Raw genomic sequence first — 22,775 nt, 5'->3', positions numbered from 1 at the left:
TAGCCTCAGCCCCTGCTTACCTGACCCCTAACCACTCCTGTGTCCCCTTGAGCGGATCAGGCAGGCTGGTCCCCTGACAGTCCCTGACAACACCCCTGCCAGGCATCCTCAGTGTGCTCCCCCACCCAGGGTGGCTGCCAGCGGCCAGAGGCGCTCCTGCAGCAGGCACTTGGGCAACAAGAGGGATTGTGGGCATGTGAGGCGGACATCCCGGGAAGCTGGACGTGAGCTCCCTGCAGGGAGAGATGAGAGAGACAGAGGGGAGCAGGCACCCACCCGGCAGGCCTCAGACCCTAGGACATCCACCCGAACAGGCTCCTGAACGGCGGCCCCCACATGGGCTCAGCACAAGTGACGGACAGTCCAGGTGGCCAGGGGCTTGCAGAGAAGGGAGGCCAGGCCCCCCGAAGGACACCGCTAGCAGTCACCCTGGACACCCTCCGACTGGCTGGGGTCAGACCCAGGCTCTGGCCCCAGTCCTCACCCAGTGTGGCCTGCCTCCTCTGCCTGCCCACGGCGCTAGCCCATTTGTGCCACAGCCCGTATCACCAGCCACCGCCTGACTAGGCGGTAGACACGTGCAGGAGTGCAGCTGAGCCTGGCTTCCTGGATGCACCCCCAACACTGTGGCAGGATCTACCACTGCCCCTGGTGCCCGCAGGCCGGGCACTGTCCCCCTGACCACCCGTCAGCCTCGGAGGCTCTGCAGGCAGCCGGGAAGGGCACGGCGGGGGGAGGGAAGGCCAACGGCCCCCAGGAGCCAGCCGGCCACCTGGCTGAAGCCTCTCCTGCCAGGCTACCCGGCCCTGGGGTGAGCAAGAGGGAACACGCAGGACTGGATGTGCAAGGGGGTGCCAGGCCAATTGACCCGGAGGTTCACGGAGAAGCCAGGGAGGCCGTCATGTCCGCAAGCAGCCTCAAGAGGCCCGTGCGAGCGGGTGCGGGGGTGGGGCTGGGGTGTGAGGCTCTGTCCGTCCATCCAGCAGGGGCTGCAGAGCCCTGAGGGGGCGAGCTGTCCGGGTGCCTGTGGACACTGGGACCCCTTAAGAGGGAGCAGGCGTGCGGGCGACCAGCAACGGTCCCCAGGAAGGTAACCCCCGCCCCACCAAGCGGCAGTGGACAGCTGACCCATGAAGGTGTCCCAGGCAGGAAGGGAGCCGGGCAGGCACAGATGGATGGGGCTGGGCAAGGCCTGCGGGGAGAGGAGGGGCTCCGAGGGCCCGTCACGGTGCGGGGAGGAGCGGGTGAGACAGGGCCCCCGGCAGAGGCCCTCTCAGGCCCATGGAGGGGAAGACCACCATCGGGGTAGCCCAGGGCGGCCCAGCTCCCGTCCAGGCCGGTCAGTCAGCCCAGGGCCAGCCCGCAGCCCGCAGCCCTCCCCTGCGTGTCAGTCGCTCACTCGCACCCAACTCTTTGCTACCGTGTGGACCGTGGCCCGCCAGGCTTCTCCACCCGTGGGATTCTCCAGGCAAGAGTGCTGGAGCGGGTGGCCATTTCCTCCTCCAAGCCCTCCCCTAGGACGCGGCGTCAACTGCACAGCCCGACCCAAGAGTCGAGCAGCTCTCTCCTGAAGGTGCCGGGCGGCGGGGGGCGAGGGAGGCATTTGCCTCCAGGTCTGCAGGCAGGAATGGGTTGTTTTTGTTGTGACGAAAAGGTAGCAGAAAGCTGACTGTCTCCTTGAGCTGCTCACGAGTGTGGCTGTCGGAAGGCGGGGCAACAAGTCACTCCTACTCCCCTTCCCCAAGACCAGCCCCCAAGCGCGCCCACAGCAGCACCCTCGGGCAGCCCTCTGAGTGGACAGCTGGGCTCTGCTCCTGGGGCCTCCCCCCGGCTGGACGCCCCCTGGAAAACCAGGGCTGGTGGTCCCCCGTGGTCTCTGGCCTGGATGTGGCCTGGATGTCATGGGAGGCCCCCACGCTGCACAGAGACGGGAGGAGTTGAGGCCCATCTCCCACAGTGCACAGGCCTGGGGCCTGCTCGGGGGGACCCTGAGAGGCTGGCAAGCAATGCCCCTGAGCATGAGCCTCCCACCAACACCCCGATCCCGCAGAGAGTCACACACAGCCTTAAGCATGGACGGAGGGCTGGGCTGGCTGGAGGCACCAACTCAGAGTGGCTAGGGCCGCAGGGCAGCGGGAGGGTCAGCGGTTCCAGCCGGTGCTCGAGCCTGTGCCCCAGCGTCCAGGACTGGGCTGTATTTTGGTGCCACAGCAGGGTTCTCAGGCCAGCTTCTGTCCAGCACCTGCAGGGGACACAGCCCCAGAGGCCACAGAGCTGGGTCGGCGGAGTCCCAGCTGCCAGGGGAGCTACTCCTCTCATGAGCAGTCCCCGGCCGTCCCGCACGCTCCTGCCAGGGGCGTGAGGAGGCCGGGGGCCCGGGGTCACGGAGGAGCCCCGCCAGTCAGATCCCGGCCGATCACAGCGGGGCCAGCCTGGAGGCCGCGAGGGTGGGACAGGGACGCCTGCCCTCCCCAGGGCTGCCTGTGACTCGCCTTCAGAGGACACGTCAGGGCCACGCGTCGTGTCCGTGGCCGTTCAGGGGCTGCCGTGGCCTGAGCACGGGGAGTCAGTGCTTCACTGAGAGTCTGAGGTCCCGCCCTCTTGGAGCGGGTCTAGGTCAAGGGTGGCAAGTGCTGGGGCCCCCGGGGCCAGGCAAGGCCAGCCAGCTCTGCCTCTGCTTCCCCGCCCCTCACCCTGTGGTCCCCGTCCACTCGTGGGCCCAGCGTGGCCTGGGCTCTTCACTGTCCCCGGGGAGTCTGCGGGCGACCTGTCGCCGTAGACGCAGTGCAGGCCGAGGAGGACGCAGCGAGGCCCCTGCTTCCGGGGGGGAACAGTGCACAGGGTCAGGGCACGGCTGGGCCGGGGCACGGCTGGGCCGGGGCAGGTGGCCAAGGCCTCAGCGCAGCCCTCAGTGCCCGGGGACTCCCTCCAAGTGCTCAGGGGAAGGCGCACGGTCCGCGGGTGGGAGTCAGGACAGCCCCAGTCCTCCCCGACCCCATGCTCCCCCCCACAGGGCCCATGTGCTGAGCACCTCCACAACACCCTCCACTCGGTCCAGAGTGTTCCCTGGGGGCCGCACCTAGGCCCTGGGCTACGCCCCGCCCGAGCGCCCTGCTGGCCTAGTGATGGCCCCAGGTAGAAGCCACAGCATGGACGATGGGCAGGGAAGCCCTGGGTGGTGCCCACCAGGCCCGTGTGAGCCCTGAGGGGATGGCCACTGGGGCCAGAGAGGCGTCTCCGAGGAGAGGACGCTGAGGGGGCAAGGACCGCAGACCCCTGGGTGCTCTGCTCCGCCACGAGGCTTCAAGGGGGCAGAACAGGCCGGGGTGGGTGTCGGGCAGGGCGGGGCATGGGCATTAACCACCCCAGCCCCCCAGGCTCACCAGCTGGGTTCATTTCTGACTGTGAAGTCTGGTCTGGACTCGTCCGAGTAGTCTGCACAGACGGTCACACCCACCTCTGCAGCCCCCGTCCTCCCCCTGCCTGAGCCCCCCGCGCCTGGCCTCACCCATCACCACTCCTGACGGGTCAGCTTCTGCCCATGCTCGTGTGGCCCCAGGAAGGCGCGGGGGAGGGAGCGGTGGCCTGCCCGTGGCAAGTGGGACACGAGTGACCCCGGGGCAGGTCCCCCGGCGGGGCTCCCGGGGACCAGCCTCCAGAAGGCTCACCCAGGGCTCCCCGGTCCCCGTGCAGACTCAGTCTGCCCACCCGTTACAGGCATCGCACCACTGAACTCGAGTCCCTTTGCAAAGGCTTGGAAAATGTCATGGTTTATGATCCTCAGTCAGGAGGGACCGGGGGTCTGCGCGCCTCCCCCACCTGCTGTGTGGCCCCCAAGCACACAACTCCTTCCAGGCAACTGCCCAGGGGAGGGCTAGGGCCCTTCCCTGCATGGGTGGGGGTCTGGGGGAGAGGCCATCCCCTCCCCCACGTGGTCACTCAGGTAGACAGCGTCACCCAGGGCGTCTCCAGGTCTCTGGGGAATCGGCTTCCGGACAACAGCGTTCCTTGGTCCCCACGGCAACAGAGCCGCCCTCCTGTTTCCAGGGAAACCAAGCCCTCTGCGTCGTGGTTGCTGCAGCAACGCCTATGGGTTCAGTCAGCCACACTGTCCTGCCAACTCAGAGGGGCAGCTGGGCGTCCAGGACAGAGGAGCCAGGTGCTGCCGGGGTGTAGGGCTGGTGCTCAAACACAGGTCCCAGCCTGGCCAGGGTCCTGAGAGGAGAGTCTCGGGCCGCAGAGCCCCTGCTTTCTCTTGGGTCCTGTGCACCAGCCCGTGATGAGTTCTGCCTCCAGTGAACCAGGCAACGGGGACTCCACCAAGAAGTCCCAGCTGGGGCTGGACGCAGTGATCAAGGTCAGTGCTGTGGCCGCCCTCCAGCACCCTCCTGGGCACAGGGGCTGAAGGCCCCTTGGGAGGGAAGGGACCCTGCACAGAAGGACCACACCTCCCCGGCTGCAAGGGGTACTTTCCACGTGCTCACGTGGTCAGCGTGGACATGGAGTAAGTGCGTGCACACATACACACACACATGCACACATGCACACACACGAGCATACACACAGGTGCACACACACAGGTGCACACACAACAACACACGGGTGCACACACAGACACACGAGCACACGCACAGGTGCACACACGAGCACACACAGGTGCACACACACAAGCACACACAGGTGCACACACGAGCACACACAGGTGCACACACATGACCACACACAGGTGCAGACACAGACACACGAGCACACACACAGGTGCACACACGAGCACACACAGAGGTGCAGACATGTGCAGACTCCAATAGGACAGAGTCTGGGGAGAGTCTGAACTGGAGGCTGGGGACCTGAGCCTAGGCCCAGCCCCCCGATCTGTGCTGTGTGAACTCGGGCAGCCAGCCCTCCTCTCTGCGCCCTGGGCCTGCTGCCTGCACACTGGGGGTGGGGGAGATGAAGGAACCTCCCACCCCAACAGTCTGGCTCACTGCTGCCTTGGTGGCAAAGTGTGGGAGTCAGTGGGCCTTCCTGGAGAGCTGTGGGCCCAGCTATGGGTGTGGTCCGCCCCAGGGTCTGTTCCGTGAGGCCCAGAAGTCCTGGTTCTGTCTTCCTTTATGGCCCCCACCTGGGTGACAAAAACCACAGCATCTGGGCGTCACCCCCGACGTCCCCCCTTCACTCCAGACTTGCAGCCCGGTGCCCAGCCCTGCCATCGCAGCCCCTTAAGAGCCCCACACCCCGAACCCCGCCGTCACCTGGCTCCAGCCGCCACAGCCAGCCCGTCCCCACCCTGCCTCACCCCCGGGGATCCCAGTGAACCCCCGGGAACCAGCTGACTCAGCCGTTTATTAACCCAGTGACTAGAAGCTCAGAACTATGCTGTACGGGGTGGCACGGCCCCAGGCAAGCAGACGGGTCCCCAGGAAAGTCACTGCCCAGAGCTGCGCCGGTGACTAGACGGCACGGTGGGGTCATGTGCGCACACTGGGGCGGGCAGGGGCAACGGCGGGATGTTTGGATCAGGTGGCACGCAAGGCTGACACGGCGGCCCTGGGCGAGACCGTCTGCCCGGCTCCCGGGAGGCCAGCGCTCGACGTGCTGAGCGCCGGCGGCCAGGCAGGGGCGGGGCCGGGGGAGGGAGGGCGGCTCACACCCCATTCCCCAGGAAGGCAGCACCTCACTGGGAGGGGGAACCTATCACCCCTTGGGAGTCCAGGAAAGCAGAACCTGAGAGTTGCAGTCGCTGTGGCTACAGGCTGGTTTGAGGGAGAAACACAGGATGGTGCCCACGTCCAGCAGCGGGCAGCGGTGTGTGGCGCACGAGGCTGCCCCAGCTCCCGCTGCCCACGGGACGCTGTCATCTGAAAGCCGTGGGGAGCCCTCGCAGGTGTGCACAGCCCACCCACCAGCACCTGTCATCTGCATGGCAGTGATTGAGATCTCAAGGCAATTACTCCTGGGCGAGCAGACGGGCGGGCGCCAAAGGTGCCCAGATAGGCCATCCAGACAGATGGCAGGAGAGATGGCTCCTCCAGCCCTCCGGCTGCAGACAGAAACTGCGGGGCCCAGGCGAGGCGCCACTTCGGGACGGGGCTCACATGGGACGAGGCCTGAAGGTGCCCCTCTGCCCCCAGAGCCCCGGACACCCCGCTCGCTGCCACCAGAGCCGCTGCCCACCCCAGCTTCTCCCTGAGCCCCTTCCAGCCACTCACCCACACTCAGAGCTGGACTCTCTGAGGGTCTGGACCAGAGCAGGTGGACAAAGCTGGCCGACAGGCAGAGGAGCCCTGGGCAGGAAGAGCTGTGATTCTAGACCCAGATCCGGCAGAAGTTTCAGGAAGGGTCAGATTCTTTCTTTTTGTGTTACATTTTGAGTCGTGGTGTTTTTCTAAGAACTTGTCCATTATATGTCAGTTTTCAAATTTGCTGCCCGAAGTTGCTCCTAACATCCTCTTGCTGTCGTTCTGAAGCCTGAGAGTCCGAGGCAGGGCAATCTCCCACCCCTCAGTGCTGGGGGCTTTGAGACCCAGGAGTCCCTGGGGACCCCGGACGTTGGGGTGAAGTTCAAGCGAGTCCCTGGCAGGCTCGGATGCGTGCGTCACCCCCGATCGACTGCTTTCGCTGCCAACACTGGTGGCTGCGGGGCCTCCTTATGGTGTTTGTCTTCTGTCTCACTGATTTATGTATTTATTCTTCCTTTTCTTTTCAGTTCTTGGGATTGTTGTTCTCAATTTTTGAGACGTGTTTAGCTCATTGATTTAGTCTTGTTTTTTAAAAAATTTTTACTTAAAAAGTTGTAGTAAATTATATATATGTGTGCGTGCATGCTCAGTCATGTCCAACTCTTTGGGACCCTGTGGACTGTAGCCCACCAGGCTTCTCTGTCCGTGGGATTTTCCAGGCAGGAATACTGGAGTGGGTTGCCATTGCCTTCTCCAGAAAAAAAAAAAAATTGCGGTAAATTATATATCCATAAAGTTGGCCACTTTCACCACCTTAAAGTGTGCAATTCAGTGGCATTAAGTCCACGCACACTGAGCGAGCTTCACCGCCGCCGTCTCCAGAAGCCCCTCATCCTTCCAGACTGAACTCTGCTCCTGTTAACACTGACTCCCCACCCGCCCCCAGGCCCGGGGCCCATCCTGCCTGCTGTCACTGCAGATGTCACGACTCTAGGGCCTCACTGGGAGGACTCAGGCAATATCTGTTGCTTTGCGCTTGGTTTACCTACTTAGTTACTGTTGTTCAGCCACTAAGCCACGTCCAGCTCTCTGTGGTCCCATGGACTGCAGCACCCCAGGCTTCCTTAGTTCCTCTAGCTCTTTAGTTCCTCTTCGCTTTCTGCCATTAGAGTGGTATCATCTGCATATCTAAGGTTGCTGATATTTCTCCCGAAAATCTTGATTCCAGCTTGTGATTCATCCAGTCAGGCATTTCTCATGATGTACTCTGCATAGAAGTTAAATAAGCAGGGTGACAATATACAGCCCTGACGGACTCCTTTCCCGATCTGGAACCAGTCTGTTGTTCCATGTTCGGCTCTAACTGGTGCTTCCTGACCTGCATACAGGTTTCTCAGCAGGCAGGCCAGGTGGGCCTGACATTCCCATCTCTCCAAGAATTTTCCACAGTTTGTTGTGATTCGCACAATCAAAGGCTTTAGCGTAGTCAGTGAAGCAGATGTTTTTCTGGAATTCCCTTGCTTTTTCTATGACCCAATGGATGTTAGCAATTTGATCTTTGGTTTGTCTGCCTTTTCTAAATCCAGCTTGAATATCTGTTGAAGCCTAGCTTGACAGATTTTGAGCATTACTTTGCTAGTGTGTGAGATGAGTGCAAATGTGCAGTCGTTTGAACATTCTTTGGCATTGCCTTTCTTTGGGATTGGAATGAAAACTGACCTTTTCCAGTCCTGTGGCCATACAGTTCTCATCACCTGGACCCCATGCCCCCCAACTCACCACTAGTGAAGTAGGAATTTCCTTGAGGGAAGGGGGAACCAAGGCTGGCAGGTGGCGGCCATGGGGCTGGACCCCACATCACGGAGGCATCCTCCACTCTGCACAGGAGCATTTTATAAAGCAATTCCCTCCCCCCCAACACCCTGCTCTCTAGCATATTGGAAGCACAGGGAGCGCGGCCGAGAGGAGCTACCTCACGCCCAAGGTCAGGGGCAGCAACCGAGACTGCCAGGCTGTGAAGGCGCAGGAGCAGCCAAGGGGAGCTAGGCTTTGGAAATCATGAGGTTTCTGTGGCAACAGCTCACCTCTGACGCTGGAGCATGAAGACAGCCATGGACAGCGTGTGTGCAAATAGGTGGGGTGCTTTTCCCAGAAAGCTTTACTTATGAACGAGTGGCAAGCCTGAGTCTGGCCTGCAGATGGAGTCTGCTGAGCTCAGGATTAGCGGGTGAAGGAATAAAGGGATAGTCGTGTGGGTACGGTCAGACAAATGGTGGTAGGCAGTTGAGCGGGTGGGTGGGCGTGGTGGACAGGTGGCCGGCTGGGAAAGTCATTGTCCGCAAAGTAGCGGTGAGAGCAGGGGCCCGTATTCTGGACACCGGCCTCTGAGATGAAAACTCACTGGAAATTCTCTCTACCTCTGGTTGGAGTGTTGCACGCACACAAAAACATACAGGCATCCTGAGTGCACAGCTTAACATCCTCCCCAGCACTTGGCATTTCCTATCGTTTTCCTATTCAGCCATTACGGTGAACACACAGCGATATCATGGGGCTTCGCCGGTGGCTCAAGGGTAAAGAATCCGCCTGCAGTGCAGGAGCTGCAGGAGACCTGGGTTCGATCCCCGGGTCGGGAAGACCCCCTGCAGGAGGGCACGGCAACCCACTCCAGTATCCTTGCCTGGAGAATCCCAAGGGCAGAGGAGCCTGGCGGGCTGCAGTCCGTGGGGTCACAAAGAGTCGGACACGACTGAGCGGCTCAGCACACACACGTGCACAGGGGTGCCACGTTACGGCTCTGGTCGCCACCTACCCAGCGACTAGTGGAACTGAGCGCATTTCCTGGCTTCCTGGCCCCGTGGACATCGCCCTCTGTGAGGTGCCTGCTCTACGTTGTGCCCAGTTGTGCCCTGGGGTGCCTTCGCTTCTTATCACTGATCTGGGTCTGACTGGGTAACCTAGGGGCGGCCCTTTATTGAATGCGTGTGCTGCAAACGTCTCCTGGGCGCCTTCGGCCCTCCTGACGGTGCTTCTGAGCAGCAGTGCTTAGCGTCAACAGGCACCGCCTGCCATTTTCCCCTTAGGTCAGTGCTGCGCGTGACCTATTGAAGAAACACACTGGGCCTACTCCAAGGTCGCATTCTTCCACGCTTTCTCTTAAAAGTTTCATTGTGTTACATTCACGGTTAGACCCGCAATCTGTCTGGGACCCACCTCTGCGTGGCGTGAGGTGGGGCCCACCATGCATTCCCTTCTATGCGAATAGCCAGGCAACCTGGCTCCACTTCGAAACTCACGTCATCTTCCAAGGCCCTGCGTGTCGCCCGTCACCACCAGCGTGTGCACACGGCTGCGCGTGTGCGTCTGTGCTAGTTTGCATTCACACTGTCCCACCGGTCAGGGGGTCCTCACACCAGCGCCACCCTACCCTCGTCACTGTGGATCCGTGCCACAGCTCCACGTCTGGGAGCACAAGCTTTGTTCTTCTTCCCGACTCCCTCCGTAATTTTGCCTCTTCCATAAGAATTTTCAAATCAATCAGTTAATTTCTCCAGTACTGGCTACTCACTCCAGTATTCTGGCCTGAGAAATCCCAAGGGCAGAGGAGCCTGGAGGGCTACAGTCCCCGGGATTGAGAAGAGTCGGGCACAACTGAGTGGCCAACACTTTCACACTTTTCCACATGCATTTTCGAATCCGTTTGTTAATTTCTACAAGCTAAAAACGCTGCTGGAGTTTGGACTCGGATCTCATTGAATCTATAGATCAATTTGAGGCAGCTCGAGTCTTCCAATTCACAGACAGAATCCATTCTTCCATTTATGTTTTTGCCAATTTTACTCAATGTAGCCCCCAATGGAGAGGCCTGGCACGTTTTACTACTACAATTGCTCCTGGGTATCTGACCTGTTGGGTTGCGTACTGTTTTTAAAATGATGGTAGCTGAGAACCCAACTCTGTTCAGAGGGTTGTTCCAGCCCAAGGCATCTTCAAAGCGCTCTGTCACTGACCTTGAAGACGCAGAGGCCCCGGGCCCATGCGGGTCGCCGAACTGCCCACCTCCCGCGTGCCGGTCTGTCTGGCCCAGCGCCCCGAGGCCCTCCCGTCCTCAGCAGGCGCGCCACAGCCTGATGGCTGTTGTAGGTGCTGCCAAGCGAGTGTGGCTCCCAGCCCCTCCTGCGCCCCGCGCCCTCCGTCTCATCTTTGGTTTAAGATTCCAAAGTTGGGGGGTGCTGAGAGGGAGGGGAGGAAGGGAAAGCACCAGGGGACGGGAGGCGGTGCCAGCAGGGGGCCAGGGTGGGCAGTGATGGGGTTTGCGCTCTGCCGCTGTCTCTCCCTCAGGGTCCCCATCTGTATGAGGCTGAGACGGGTGGTCTGGGGGCTTCCCAGAGTCTGGGTAAGAGAGGGCCCATGCGTGGGACAATAGCCGGGAGGATCTGAGAGTGCCAGGGTGAGGCCAAGCCTGTGTGGATGGCAGCCAGGGTCCCTGCACTCATCAGACAGGCCACGTCCCCCTTCCTGGCTCAGAAATGAGGATGGGGCCCCACGGTCCTCAGCGGAAGTTCGAGCCACCAGCCACCTCTCCTGTATCCCCGAATCCTCCACCCCCTGCCCCGCACAGACACAGACTGGATGCCCATGTCGCTGCCTCTGCCTCTTCCCGGACACCTGATTGGTGTCTCATCTGGCTGGTGGACTCTTACTCACCCTTCAAGGTCCAACTCAAATGCCACCTCCTCCAGGAAGCCTGTGTGGGCATCAGGAACATGGGAGCAAACAAGATCGACCGGATGCAGGCCCTCCCCAGCGTCCTTGATCTGAGTCATTTTTCAGTTAGTGATTCAGACTGTGGACTTGGCTTTCAGTCATTCTGGTGCTGAGCCGTGTTCGACGAGCCTGCTTATGCACCAAGCGCTGATGGGGCAGGGGGCTCGGGGTGCGAGTGCAGAGGTGAACGAGCTGCTGTCCCCCACCTTCTCCAGGCCTGGTTTCAGGCCTGGCAAGGACTGCCCCACTGCTACTACTTGAGGACCATACTACTGACTCGGCTCCTGGGGTGGTGCCCAGAGCCCCAGAGACCAGGACCAGGCGGTCCTAAGACGCGGCATGGCGGGGCCAGGTGTTATCCCGGACACAGAGAGGCTCTTTCTCCTAAGGAAGTGGAGCCTGGCAGGCGGCCACCCGGGCCCAGGGCCCGCTGTGCCGCAGGCCAAGCCACAGAAGGAGGGCAAGCCGACGTCTGGGGCTGGATCTGACTGGATGCCCCATCCTCGGGTGTGTTCTTCAGGCTGTGCGCAGCCCTGGGGTGCAGCGGGCCCCGTGGGAGTGCCCGGGGAGAAGAGGAGGGAGGGGCAGAGGCGGAGAAGGAGAGCGGGCTGGGGTGGGCCCAGGCTGTGCGCAGCCCTGGGGTGCACGGGGGCCCGTGGGAGTGCCCGGGGAGAAGAGGAGGGAGGGGCAGAGGCGGAGAAGGAGAGTGGGCTGGGGTGGGCCCAGGCTGTGCGCAGCCCTGGGGTGCACGGGGGCCCGTGGGAGTGCCCGGGGAGAAGAGGAGGGAGGGGCAGAGGCGGAGAAGGAGAGTGGGCTGGGGTGGGCCCAGGCTGTGCGCAGCCCTGGGGTGCACGGGGGCCCGTGGGAGTGCCCGGGGAGAAGAGGAGGGAGGGGCAGAGGCAGAGAAGGAGAGCGGGCTGGGGTGGGCCCAGGCTGTGCGCAGCCCTGGGGTGCACGGGGGCCCGTGGGAGTGCCCGGGGAGAAGAGGAGGGGGGGCAGAGGCGGAGAAGGAGAGCAGGCTGGGGTGGGCCCAGGCCGTCCCTGTTCCCCTGCGGTCAAGGCGGGGAGGCCCCAGGCCAGCGCGCCTGCGGAGCCCTGCCTCCTGGCCACTGGGCAGGTGCGGGGGGTCCAGGGCAGGTCCTGACACCACCACTGTAGATGCGCGACCCTGAGCTGCCCTTTCAGGTGGAGACAACACATATAAATGTGCCGAGAACCCTCGAGGGGCGCCGCGCTTCTCTCTTCACCCTTTTGTCCACAGACAAGGGAGCCCCTCTGTTCCCACTGCTCTGGGGGGTGGGGGTCCCAGCCTCCTCCCCAGAGCTGGGGCAGCCACAGCTTCTGCAGCGCCCCTCGCGGCCACACGGTGGCACTGTTGCAGCTCCGCCGCTGCTAACCCCGCCGGCAGGCCGGGCAGCCACCGTCGGACACCCTCATTCACCGGCTCCTGCCCCCGAGGCTGCCCCCGTGTGCAGGCTGAGCCGAGGTCCCCGCCCGTTTCCCACTCTCGCAGGGGGACCGGCCGGGGCTTCTGGCCGCCCTCCCTGCCTCACCACTGGGCCCCTCTGGACCCACCTTGGCCCACCCAGGGGTCTCCCTAGCCGGGCTCACGGTGTGCGGCAGCCTCACCGCCCCCGGAAGCCGCGGGGCTCCTTTTGCAAGTGCCCCCCATCTCTGTGGACCTGTGTGCCTGTGCAGCCCTCCGATTCAGAGGGGCCCCTCGGGGCCCGAGGCTGGGCCCAGCAAGGGGGACAGTGAGCCTGCTCTGCCTGACCTCCCCTCTGTTCTTAGCGGATCAGCCTCCGAGCCCCCTCAAGTCTGTGAAAACGGGGTCCCAGGGAAGCAACCCCCACCCTCCACGGAGCCGCAGCCCCCGGGTCCCTGGGACGCCCCCTCCCCCATTTTCAAAGCTGAGAACACAAGGCTCACGACGGCAGGTGACAGACCTGGGCTGGGCAGTGAGCTGGCCGCGGTGCAGCAGGGACCTCTGCCCATCTCTAGAGGGGAGCCCCCCCTGACCTCGGGTGGGCGGCCGGGAAGCCCATGTTCCTCGGGTTGGAGGCCCTCCCCAACCATACAGCCGCACGTGGAGGACGACAGTGATGAATCAAGAGGTGGCCGGCCCACTGGGCCTCCCGCTGGTGGCGTCACACGGGGGCTACAACCTCCCGGGGTCCTCAGAGGCAGGCTGAGCTGACGGGGAGAAGGCCCTGGGGACACGGACAAGCTCCACGGCGGGTCTGGGGTCTTCCGGGAGGCTGAGGCCCAGCCCTGCTGTCCCCTCTGACCGCTGAGATTGCTGCCAGGGGCCTTCTGGAGCTTTCCCAGTGCACTCCAGGTCACAGGAGGACAGCCTACCCCGGGGACAGACCAAAACCCGGAGGTGGCCCCCGGCCCACAGAACTGTAGGCGGAGTCGCGGGGGTCTCCCGAGGGCAAGGAGGCGGCTGACCGTGGGGTCCAAGCCGAGCGCAGGCCCAGGGGCACGCCCTGGATGGATGCCCCTCCCACTCCGCGCCCCTCCCCGCCGCCCGGGTGGTTTCGGCAGGGGAGGGGGGAGGAGCGGTGGAAGGAGGGGTGGGAGAGGGGAGGGCCGGGTGGAGGGGGCAGCCCGAGGCCCTCCGCGCACCCCTGCAGCGGCTCCAGCTGGGCCTCGGCCCATCGCAGGCACCCGGCCGCAGCTGGAACCCATTACGCCCCCAGCTCCTCCGGGGACGCCCCGGCTAATAAGTGACCCTCTGTAACTGTTAGGAATGAGTCAAGCCTGTGCCGCGGCTTTTTCCCGTTAGCACAGGGAGGGCGCGGGGAGGGGGGCCTCGGGCCGGGGCCTTCCTGGCCTAGGAGGAGGCTTCCTGGACGTGACCCCTCAGGGAGGACCGCGGCTCGGCGCCTGCCTGCAGCCTCGCCTGCCTGGAGGACCGGGCAGGCCTTGGTGGTCTTGGCGCCCCCTCCCCGGCTGGGCCCGGAAGGGGCGGCCCGCATCTCCTCCCCTCTCTCAGCTCAGGGAGGCTGCTCACGACCCACCGGTCATACTGAGGGGTCTGCAGGGAGGTGCAGTGAAGGTTCCTCCCAAGGCCTCCCAGGGGAGGCAGCTGCCCGCAGCAGGGGAAGGGGAGCTGCCTTCTCACCCCCGGGTCCTCACTCTGGGCTCCTCACTCCAGAGTCCTCACGGCAGGGTCCTCACTCCGGACTCCTCATCCAGGCTCCTCACTCCCGGGGTCTCACTGCGGGGTCCTCACTCCAGGGTCCTCACTCCAGGCTCCTCACTCCCGGGGTCTCACTCCGGGGTCCTCACTCCGGGGTCCTCACTCCAGGCTCCTCACTCCCGGGGTCTCACTCTGGGGTCCTCACTCCGGGGTCCTCATTCCACGGTCCTCACTGCAGGGTCCTCACTGCAGGGTCCTCACTCCAGAGTCCTCACTCCAGGGTCCTCACTCCGGGGTCCTCACTCCGGGCTCCTCGCTCCCGGGGCCTCACTCCGGGGGCCTCACTCCGGAGGCCTCACTCCGCGGTCTCACTCCGCGGTCCTCGCTCCCGGGGTCTTACTCCGCGGCCGGGCAGCAGGGTTGGCTCTCTCTCTGCGCCTCACTGAGCTGCTTCGGGCAGGGCAGGATCTCTCAGGGGTCATGCTTGGATCCTGGAGTGACTCCCGGCCCCTCTGGAACTGACATGGAAGTGAAGGCTTTCTGTCCAGGCAGATTTGAGCAGAAGAGGCGCGGTTTGGGTCCCAGGCACGCGGATCAGGCTGAGCTTGTGCCTGGCATGGCGGGAGGGCAGGGCTGAGCCCAGGTAGCCTTCCGTCCCCGCAGCCTGGCCCGAGATCAGAGCCAGGTGAGGGTCTCGGCCTCACGAGGGTCTTCAGGGAAGGCAGAGGGGGTGAGGACAGGCAGGTAGAGGCTGTGCAGCGGTCACGCACCACGCCGTGGACGAGGGGAGGGACCCTTGGGGGAGTTCCAGGTGAGGGTCTCCGTACACCATAGGACAGGGTGCTAGGCCCTCGGGGGTGGTGAGGGGACCCTGGTCTGTGGCTCTAGAGCCCCCGGAGCAGACATCCACCGCCAGTTCCTCCCTCAGCCCGGACTCATGGCCTGAAGCTCTTGGCGAACGCCACATCCGGTGGGCAGCTGGGCACGTCCCGACCCCGGGCAATCCCTCTCGGCGCGCGCTCACGTCCAGAGCGCTCACGCCCGTTCAGAATTGACTGCCTCGGCCCCTGCGTTCACACGTCCTCCCCGTAGTCCGGGCTGAGATCAGCCCCAGCGCAAAGGCCCTGCCCTGCCCTGGGCCCTGGAGAGCACCCAGGCCCCCCGGCGGAACACCTTCCTGCAGCCAGGAACCCACAGGGCCGAGGCCAAGTGCCAGCCGGAGCCTGGGAGCCCGGGACCAGCCCCCAGCGGACCCGGGTCTGCTACTGCTCCCAGGCCTGTTCGGAGTGGTTCCACCACCGCTCACCTGCTCTGGAGGGCCAGGCCAGGGGCCGTGCCCTCTGTGTGCTCACTGCCCTGCCTGTCCTGCCCTGCCCGTCCCTGGGCCCCGGTGGCCCCTCCCGCACACAGGGCGGCCAGCCTCGTCCTCCAGGAAGCCATGTGGGTGCAACCTGGTCCTGCTACCAGTTGCCAGCCCCTCTGTCCACAGGGCTCTAAGCCCGCTGGGTGGGGTTCAGGGCCCTCCCTGCCAACCCCCACTGTGAAAACCAGGGGAACGCCTGCTCCAGGGGCGCCAAAGGCGGGGGCTCTGCCTCCCAGCGTCCCCGGAGAGACCCAGAGCCAGGTGGACAGGCTGCCAGACTGGGGGCTGGCCTGGCCACAGGCTGACCCTGCTGCTGCGCCTGCAGGGCTGCGGGAGCCCCCGGCCACCCCGGGCCCCGGGCCGGAGGAGCACGCACTCCTGCAGGTCAGGGCAGCCCCACAGAGGCGCGCAGAGCCTGGGCTAGGAGCTCCCTGACCCTTCTCCCTTCCTCACCTGAGCTCAGAGCAGCCCCGGGACAGTCAGGATGCCCGCCCCCTTCACAGGTGGCCTCGGGGGACCTCGGCCTCGCCTGGTCCTCCCCAGGGTGGGGTGGTGCCCCCGCCCCGACTCCAGTGGACTCATGGGGGGTAGGCAGCGGTGCCGGGACCTGCCGGCCCCAGGGGTCTCTCGGCGCGTCTTTCAGAGGCTGGAGGACACCGTCCTGAGCCCCACGGCCAGCAGAGAAGACCGGGCACTAACCGTGCACGGGGGGCGCTGGCGGGCCTCCCCCACCCCCGTGCCTGCCCGCATCCGTGAGATCGTGGCTGACAGCCTGGCCGAGGGGCCTCCCCAAGGTGAGGGGCGCCCCAGGGGAGCGGCAGGGAGGGCGGTGGGAGTCCAGCCCCGGGGGGCCCTCCCCGCCCCGTGCCCTGGCCTGGCTGGCCCCTCCAGGCCCGTCACTGCCCTGTGCTAGGGTGAGACCCACACCCTCCCACGGGGTCACCCACGGAGCTAGACGCTGGAGCTAGACGCTGGTCTGCGCGGCGTGCTCACCCCTGAGCCGCGGAGACCGGCCCCACCCAGCGTGCGTTTCTGTTCGTGCCTCTTGCGGCTGCCAGTCTCGTTTCTCACTGGATGAGTGAGAACCCTAAAGGCTGGTGCTCGGAAAGCGCAGGTGCAGGGCGGCAGCCAGCCGGACTCCGGGCCCGCCCACCGGCCCCACTGCCGGCCTCTAGCTGTCGGCCACCAGCCTGGCCCCAGGCCGTGCTCCTGACCCCTCGTACGTGGGTCCCAGAGACCCCTTTCGGTAGTGAGGGCCTCTCCAGCCTCCGAGAGGAGCCGGGGGCCTCGCTGGGTGTGTTAAGGAATGAGAGAGTCCCTGCGTGCTTAGGGCAGCACTTCCTATTCAGGAGGGGACGGGACCCTGCGGCCCTGAGTCAGCGGTTCTCAAGCCCGGCGGGGGTAGGGGTTCCCAGTGTCCAAGCCGCCCCCACAGGCCCTCTGCTGTGCTGGTTTGGGCTGCACTGGGGAGAGACATGAGTGGGCACGTGCCCACCCAGAGGAGAGGAGGCGCCGCTCCCCCGCACTGGGGGCCCCTGGGCCGGGTGGACAGGCTGCTGGACTGGGGGCTGGCCTGGCCACAGGCTGACCCTGCTGCTGCGCCTGCAGGGCTGCGGGAGCCCCCGGCCGCCCCAGGCCCCGGGCCGGAGGAGCACGCACTCCTGCAGGATGAGCTGTCCCGGCTGGAGGACCTGCTGGCCCAGGCGGGCGCCGAGCGGGATGAGCTGGCTGGCAGGTACCACGCAGTCAGCGAGCGGGTGAGTGCTCAGGGTGCCTGGCAGCCCGCCCTGGGGTGAGCCACAGGCCCTCCAGCAGGGGGACAACAGTGGCCGGCCACGGCCGAACCCTGCGCCGCAGAGAGAGAAACTGAGGCTGGGGAGGGCAGGTGAGGCAGGATAGTGCCTAGGGATCCTGAGCTGACTTAGGCAATGACTTGTGCCCGCCTGCCCAGAGCCCTGGGGGACGGCCAGGACAGTCCCAACCCGTGGGGCCAGCGCCCTGCCCAGCATGAGCGTGTGGACATACCTGCCAAGGGGAGGCGAGCAGGCCAGAAGGAGCTGACTGCACCCCAGCCTCTCCCCTAACAACCGAGGCAGACAGACAGGCCCTGGACACACCCTCAGTGCCCCCGGCGGCAACAGGGCCTGCCAGGGTGACCGGCTGCAGTAACAGGCCATTGGGCCCCAACCTGTGCGGCCGGGATGGTCTCCCGGTGTGCGGGTGGGGAAACTGAGGCAGAGTGGTGATGGAGGTCACCGGGCAGGGCCTCTGTCTCATGTCCACCGCCCCAAGTTGTGGCCTCAGAGCAGGACGGGGCAGGGTGCCCGGCCCACAGCGGGGGCGCTCACAGCCCGTGTCTGCATGGGCCCCTGCTGTATGCGGCGGGACGGATGACCCCAGATGAAGAAATAGGCTCACTGCCGGTCCCAGCCGAGCAGGGTTGTGCTGCAGGCTGAGAGATGACCCGGTCCGGCCCTTTCTCTGGTGTAACCAGTGACCGGGGCTGAAAGCTTGATGGCCCCAGCCGGCCACGCCTCCTCGAGGGTCCTGAGGGCTTCCTGGGGCCGGCGGTGTGCCCAGCCCCATGAAGGGGCCCCCCCGAACCCCCGTCCTCACCCCCAGCCCCACGAAGGGGCCCCAGGACCCCCGTCCTCACCCCCAGCCCCATGAAGGGGCCCCCTGGACCCCCGTCCTCACCCCCAGCCCCATGAAGGCGCCCCCCACCCCTGTCCTCACCGCCAGCACCACGAAGGGGCCCCCGACCCCCGTCCTCACCCCCAGCCCCATGAAGGGACTCCCGGACCCCTGTCCTCACCCCCACCCCACAAGAGGCCCCCCACCCCCGTCCTCACCCCACCCGCCCAGGGAGCTCCTCGGGCAGGACCAGTGGGGCGGGAGCACTGGGTGAGCTCGCCGCCCGCTCCCTCCCCGGCCCGCGTGGAGCTGGGGGTGGGGGCGTCTTCCTAGCACAGGGTGGGGAGATGTTGGGAACAAGAGGCCAGTGGGAATAGAAGCCGCAGAAGCCCTGCAGCCAGATTAGGCAACCGCGTGAGTCAGTGAGATCCCAGCTCCAGGCCGCCCCCGGCACCCCTCGAGCGGACCACGGAGGAGCCTGGTCTCCGAGTGCCCTGAGGAGACGGGCGGGCGGCTGGGGGTGGGCGTGACTGCTTCCTGGGCTTCTGCCTCTTTCCTCCGCGGATCCCTCAGCCCTTCCGCGGGCCTCAGGGGAGCCCCACCCTCCCCGCCTCCTGGGCCCTAGGCCCCGCCGCACGTGGGTCCTCGGTTCTCCTGGTCTTCCTGTCTCAGCCCCTGCCAGCCGGCCCCCTGGGCCTGCTGCAGCCCCTCCTCAGACCCCCAGAACGTTCTCTGGGTGCGGATCTGGGTGGCGCCCCCGGCCCCCAGCAGCCCGTTTCCCTCAGAGCGAAGTTCCCATCAGCTCAGCCCTGCAGACTCACAGGTGGTCTGGGCCAGTTCCTGGGGCTTTCCTGCCGCCAGACCCACCTGGGGGCTGCAGGCTCACCTACTGTGGGGTGGCCTCGCCGCCCCCTCCCCCCCCCCCCGCTGGATGAGGGGCTGGTGGCGGACAGAGGGTCAAGCACAGGCAGAAGGGGCGGGGTGGGGCCCTGTGTGGCTCACTGCCGCGTGGGGGACCGCAGACCAGCTCCACCTCCCCTTGCCTGGCCTGACGCGGGGCCTCCTCAGCCGGCCGCGGCACGAGGCGCAGGGCCGCTGTGGGCCGGCCACCAGCCTTACCCCTCTGACCACACCCTGCTCGACCGCACCCCTGACCCCAGCCTGACCCCCGCCCAGCTGGAGACCCCCGGAGCCCTCCCACCGTCCTGGGGAGGGCGCTGTGCCCAAGCCACCCAGCCCGCAGGGCTTGGAAGCAGCCGGCCAGGTGGGTCAATGTCCTCTCAGCTGCAGGCCCGGCTGGAGACCACCACGGCCCAGCTGCGGAGGTCGGAGCTGGAGCGCAGCATGGACCTGGAGGAGGCCCTGGGCCGTCTGGAGGCGGCCGAGCAGAGGTGAGGCCAGGCCGGTGCGGCCAGCAGGGCTGCAGGGAGCCCGCCGGCAGGGCAGGTGCTCCGGGCTGTTGGCGACTCCTCCAGAGAGACTCCGAGTCAGAGCCAGGGGGTGCGGGGCAGGGCGGGCGGGGGCCGCACCCCTGGGCCTCAGTGTGCTCCCGGGTGAGCCACCCTCAGCCCCCCACACCAGCTGGGGCAAGGGTTCTGGCCCATGCTATGGGCAGGTCACTGGAGCTGCCCTGGACCTTGGTTGGCCTGGCCAGTCCTGGGGTGTCTCTCGCTTCCCCCCAATCCCACTCTTCTTCCCGCTCCAGCCCTGACCCCCAGGCCCCTTCGGCTTCAAGCCGCTCTTGGTCATGACCAGGCTCATTTGCTCACTGTGGGTAATTGTATGTCACCCCCGGCCCTCCAGAGGGAGCCCCAAGCCCCAGGACATGCCCCCAGACGGAAGAGCATCTCCCCAGGGTCCCTGCCGAGGGGAGCAGGCAAGGCGGGGCCCCCAAGGCGGCTCCGTCGCTGGGCCCAGGAAGGTTAAACCATCTGTGGATGCTCTTCCCAGATTTGGTTCCTCCTCAGGGACACTGACAAAGGATCAGTGCTTAGAAGCATCTTGAAAACCAGTTTTGGAGAAGCGGGGGGTAGGGGCAGGGGCTTCAGAAAATAAACCTCCAGGAGGCTGACGCCCCCAGAGTGGAAAAAAACAGAGGAATCCCCGTGGGCTTGCAGCCAGCCTGGCCAGGAAGTGCAGGCTCTGCAGGGTTCAGGGTCCCCGACTGCAGCCACACACAGGCCTGCCTTGCGGGGAGAGAGGCCCACAGTCACGGAGGGGCTGCCCTCTCCCCGGGGTACACCTGACCCCTCTCCCCCAGCCCACCCCGCGACAGGGACACGCCTCCCTCCCAGCCCCAGTTCCCTCAGCTGGGGCTCCCAAGCCCTGGCCCTCTTGCTGGTCTGGGGGTTCACCTCCACACCCTGGCGTGAATGGCCAGCCGTAGTCATGAGGGCAGAGCCAGGGAGCTTGGGGAGGGAGGAGGGGGCAGCAGATATGTCGGGGGCAGGGCAGGGTGCTGGAGGGGGACCCAAGGCAGGCCTCTGTTTTCTGTCCATGAGGGACCACTGCAGGTGGTCAGCGCCGCTTAGGAGTGGTGGGGCCGCACAATCGAGCTGGGGTCCTCTCAGCCCGGGAGGTCTGGGGCCTGGGGGTCTGAGCACATCTGTAAGGGAGGCCACCCGCCTACAGTCATGCTGCCGCATCCCGGCCCATCCAGGAGCACCGGCCTCTCCCAGGTGAACGCCCTCCTGCGGGAACAGCTGGAGCAGATGAGGAAGGCCCATGACAGGCTGGCCGAGGAGCTGGCCAGGACGACGGGCAGTGTGCCCCGTCTGCGGGCCGAGCTGGAGCTGCGGAAGGCACAGCGCTGGACCCGCAGAGAGGTGCTCCCCGGCTCCCGCCCATGGGCAGGGCAATGCCCGGCTCGGTGCCCGCGGCTGGCATGGGGGTGGACGGCGAGGACCGGGAGGGAGTGAGCTGGTGGCAGTCCCCTGCCACACCACGACCCCACTCAGCCTGGCCACAACCGCCTGGCGTGGGGTGGGCAGCAAGGACCGGGAGGGGGTGAGCTGGCAGCAGCCCCCCACCACACCACACCCCCACTCAGCCTGGCAACACCCATCTGCGGAATGGGGGACACCAGGTGGGAAGCCCCCCACTTTGAGAGAAGGAGCCCAGGGCCGGACTGGGAAGTCGGGTGAGGGCTGAGCCCTGTCCCCGCCAGAGGGAGGAGTCTCCACAGGCCGGACTCCGGGGCCAGCAGGGTCCCTGAGGCCTCTTACGAAACCCTCAGCCCTGGGTGGGGTCAGGGCACAGGGCTGCGGCCTCAGCCTCGCTGCAGTGGCGGTACCGTGTGGACCATGCGGGCTGGTCACCAGCTCAGGACATGCAGCGTGGAGTAGGGCAGTACTTGAGATGATCAGCCGCGCCTGTGCCTGGCCGCACCTTCCCTGATCTGCCCTGGATGCCCCCCAGCACCTGCCAGCGGCCTCCAGGGCAGGATTTCTCCCTGGCCGTGGGGCAGAGGCCGAGGCGGTCCCCAGGTCCAGGCCGACCCTACACAGGGGTCCCTCGGACAAGCCCACTGCAGAGGGGCCGTCCCGGCTCTACCCACACGGACCTGGGGGAGCAGGGGCTGCCCCAGCTCTGTGGGCACGGCCCTTCCTGCAAGACAGCTGTCCTGGGACAGGAGGGTGTCATACGGGTGTGGGGAGAAGGCATGGCCTTTCCGATCAGATCAGTCTTCACAGGGTGCTGGGCTGCCGCAGAGCCGGTGAGACGGGGCAGACACCTCACCCCCGGCCTCAGCTGGATGGCAGAACAGGCGCCTCGGAGGCGGACCTTGGGTCCAGTCTGGCGCCAACGATAAGGCTCTTTACTCCCCCTTGGCCCTGAACGCCTCTCCCACTTGCTGGCAGCGGCTTTTCTCGCACCTTAGCGAGGCCCTGGCTCCAGTCTCCTGGCTTCCAGCCTGCCAACAGCCGCCGACCCCTGCCTCCTCTGGCGGGCATCGCGCTCTGGCCGCTGGGGGCTCTCTGCTGTGACTTCCTGTGACCTCAGACAGCAGATTTCTGTTTATTCTGCTTCCGCTCATCAGGGCTCCTTCTCTTCTTGCCTGGGAAAGCAGCTGTTCTGTCTTCCATAGTCCCTCCGCCCCGCCCCGCCCCACCCCTCTGCCCCATGCACCTCGCTCTTCCCAGGCTCCCTCCTACTCTCAGCCTCCCCTACTTATTGCCCTGGTCTATGTTATAGGTAATTTTTTCAAGCCCACCCTGCTGCTCATCAGTCTTCTCTCCTGGTATCCAATCTCTGTTAAACCTGCCTATTTGGCTTAACTTCGAATACTGTATTTTTCCTCTTTAAAACTCCTGCTTTTATTCCATTTTCTGCATATCTTAGTCTCACGTTTTCAAGCCTCTGCTCTGTCTGTTGGAGCACTCTAGAAAGCAGTTATCTTGCAGTCTGTTTCTGATGTTCCGATAGCTGACCTCCTTCAAGGTCTGAGCTCATTGTCTCTCTGGTTCTTGATCATGGTGCTGGGTTCTTTGTGTCTTTGGTGGTTTTCTGATTTCTTCAGTTAAGAGCCGTGTAGTATCCCTGAAACTCTGAAAAGTCTTTGAAACCTGGAATGAACATGGTATGTTCCAAAAAAGATTTTCATTTGTTTCAGGCAGATTCTAGGGACTCTGGTCATCTTTGGGGCCACATGGAAGTAAAATTCCAGCTTTAATTTACTGTTTTTAAA

The 22,775-nt window shown here is 64.9% G+C and overlaps 1 protein-coding gene across 6 annotated transcripts in view; it reads left to right on the top strand.

Moving 5' to 3' along the window:
• The first annotated feature begins 4,196 nt into the window (after positions 1 to 4,196).
• Positions 4,197 to 22,775, top strand: part of CROCC2 (ciliary rootlet coiled-coil, rootletin family member 2) — a 71,684-nt gene continuing 53,105 nt past the window's right edge. For all 6 annotated transcript variants that reach the window (XM_069583497.1, XM_069583486.1, XM_069583479.1 and 3 more), the window contains exons 1-5: positions 4,197 to 4,357; positions 16,098 to 16,248; positions 17,063 to 17,211; positions 19,373 to 19,479; positions 20,748 to 20,913. In XM_069583497.1, the coding sequence (XP_069439598.1) occupies positions 4,280 to 4,357; positions 16,098 to 16,248; positions 17,063 to 17,211; positions 19,373 to 19,479; positions 20,748 to 20,913 (651 nt within the window). In that variant the 5' untranslated portion in view covers positions 4,197 to 4,279. The remainder of the gene's footprint in view (positions 4,358 to 16,097; positions 16,249 to 17,062; positions 17,212 to 19,372; positions 19,480 to 20,747; positions 20,914 to 22,775) is intronic.

The sequence above is a fragment of the Ovis canadensis genome, chromosome 1 (genome assembly GCF_042477335.2).
Source record: "Ovis canadensis isolate MfBH-ARS-UI-01 breed Bighorn chromosome 1, ARS-UI_OviCan_v2, whole genome shotgun sequence".
In the NCBI taxonomy this organism is placed as follows: Eukaryota; Metazoa; Chordata; class Mammalia; order Artiodactyla; family Bovidae; genus Ovis; species Ovis canadensis.
The sequence above is the reverse complement of the archived record's forward strand: the minus strand, read 5'-3'. Positions and strand labels throughout refer to the sequence as shown.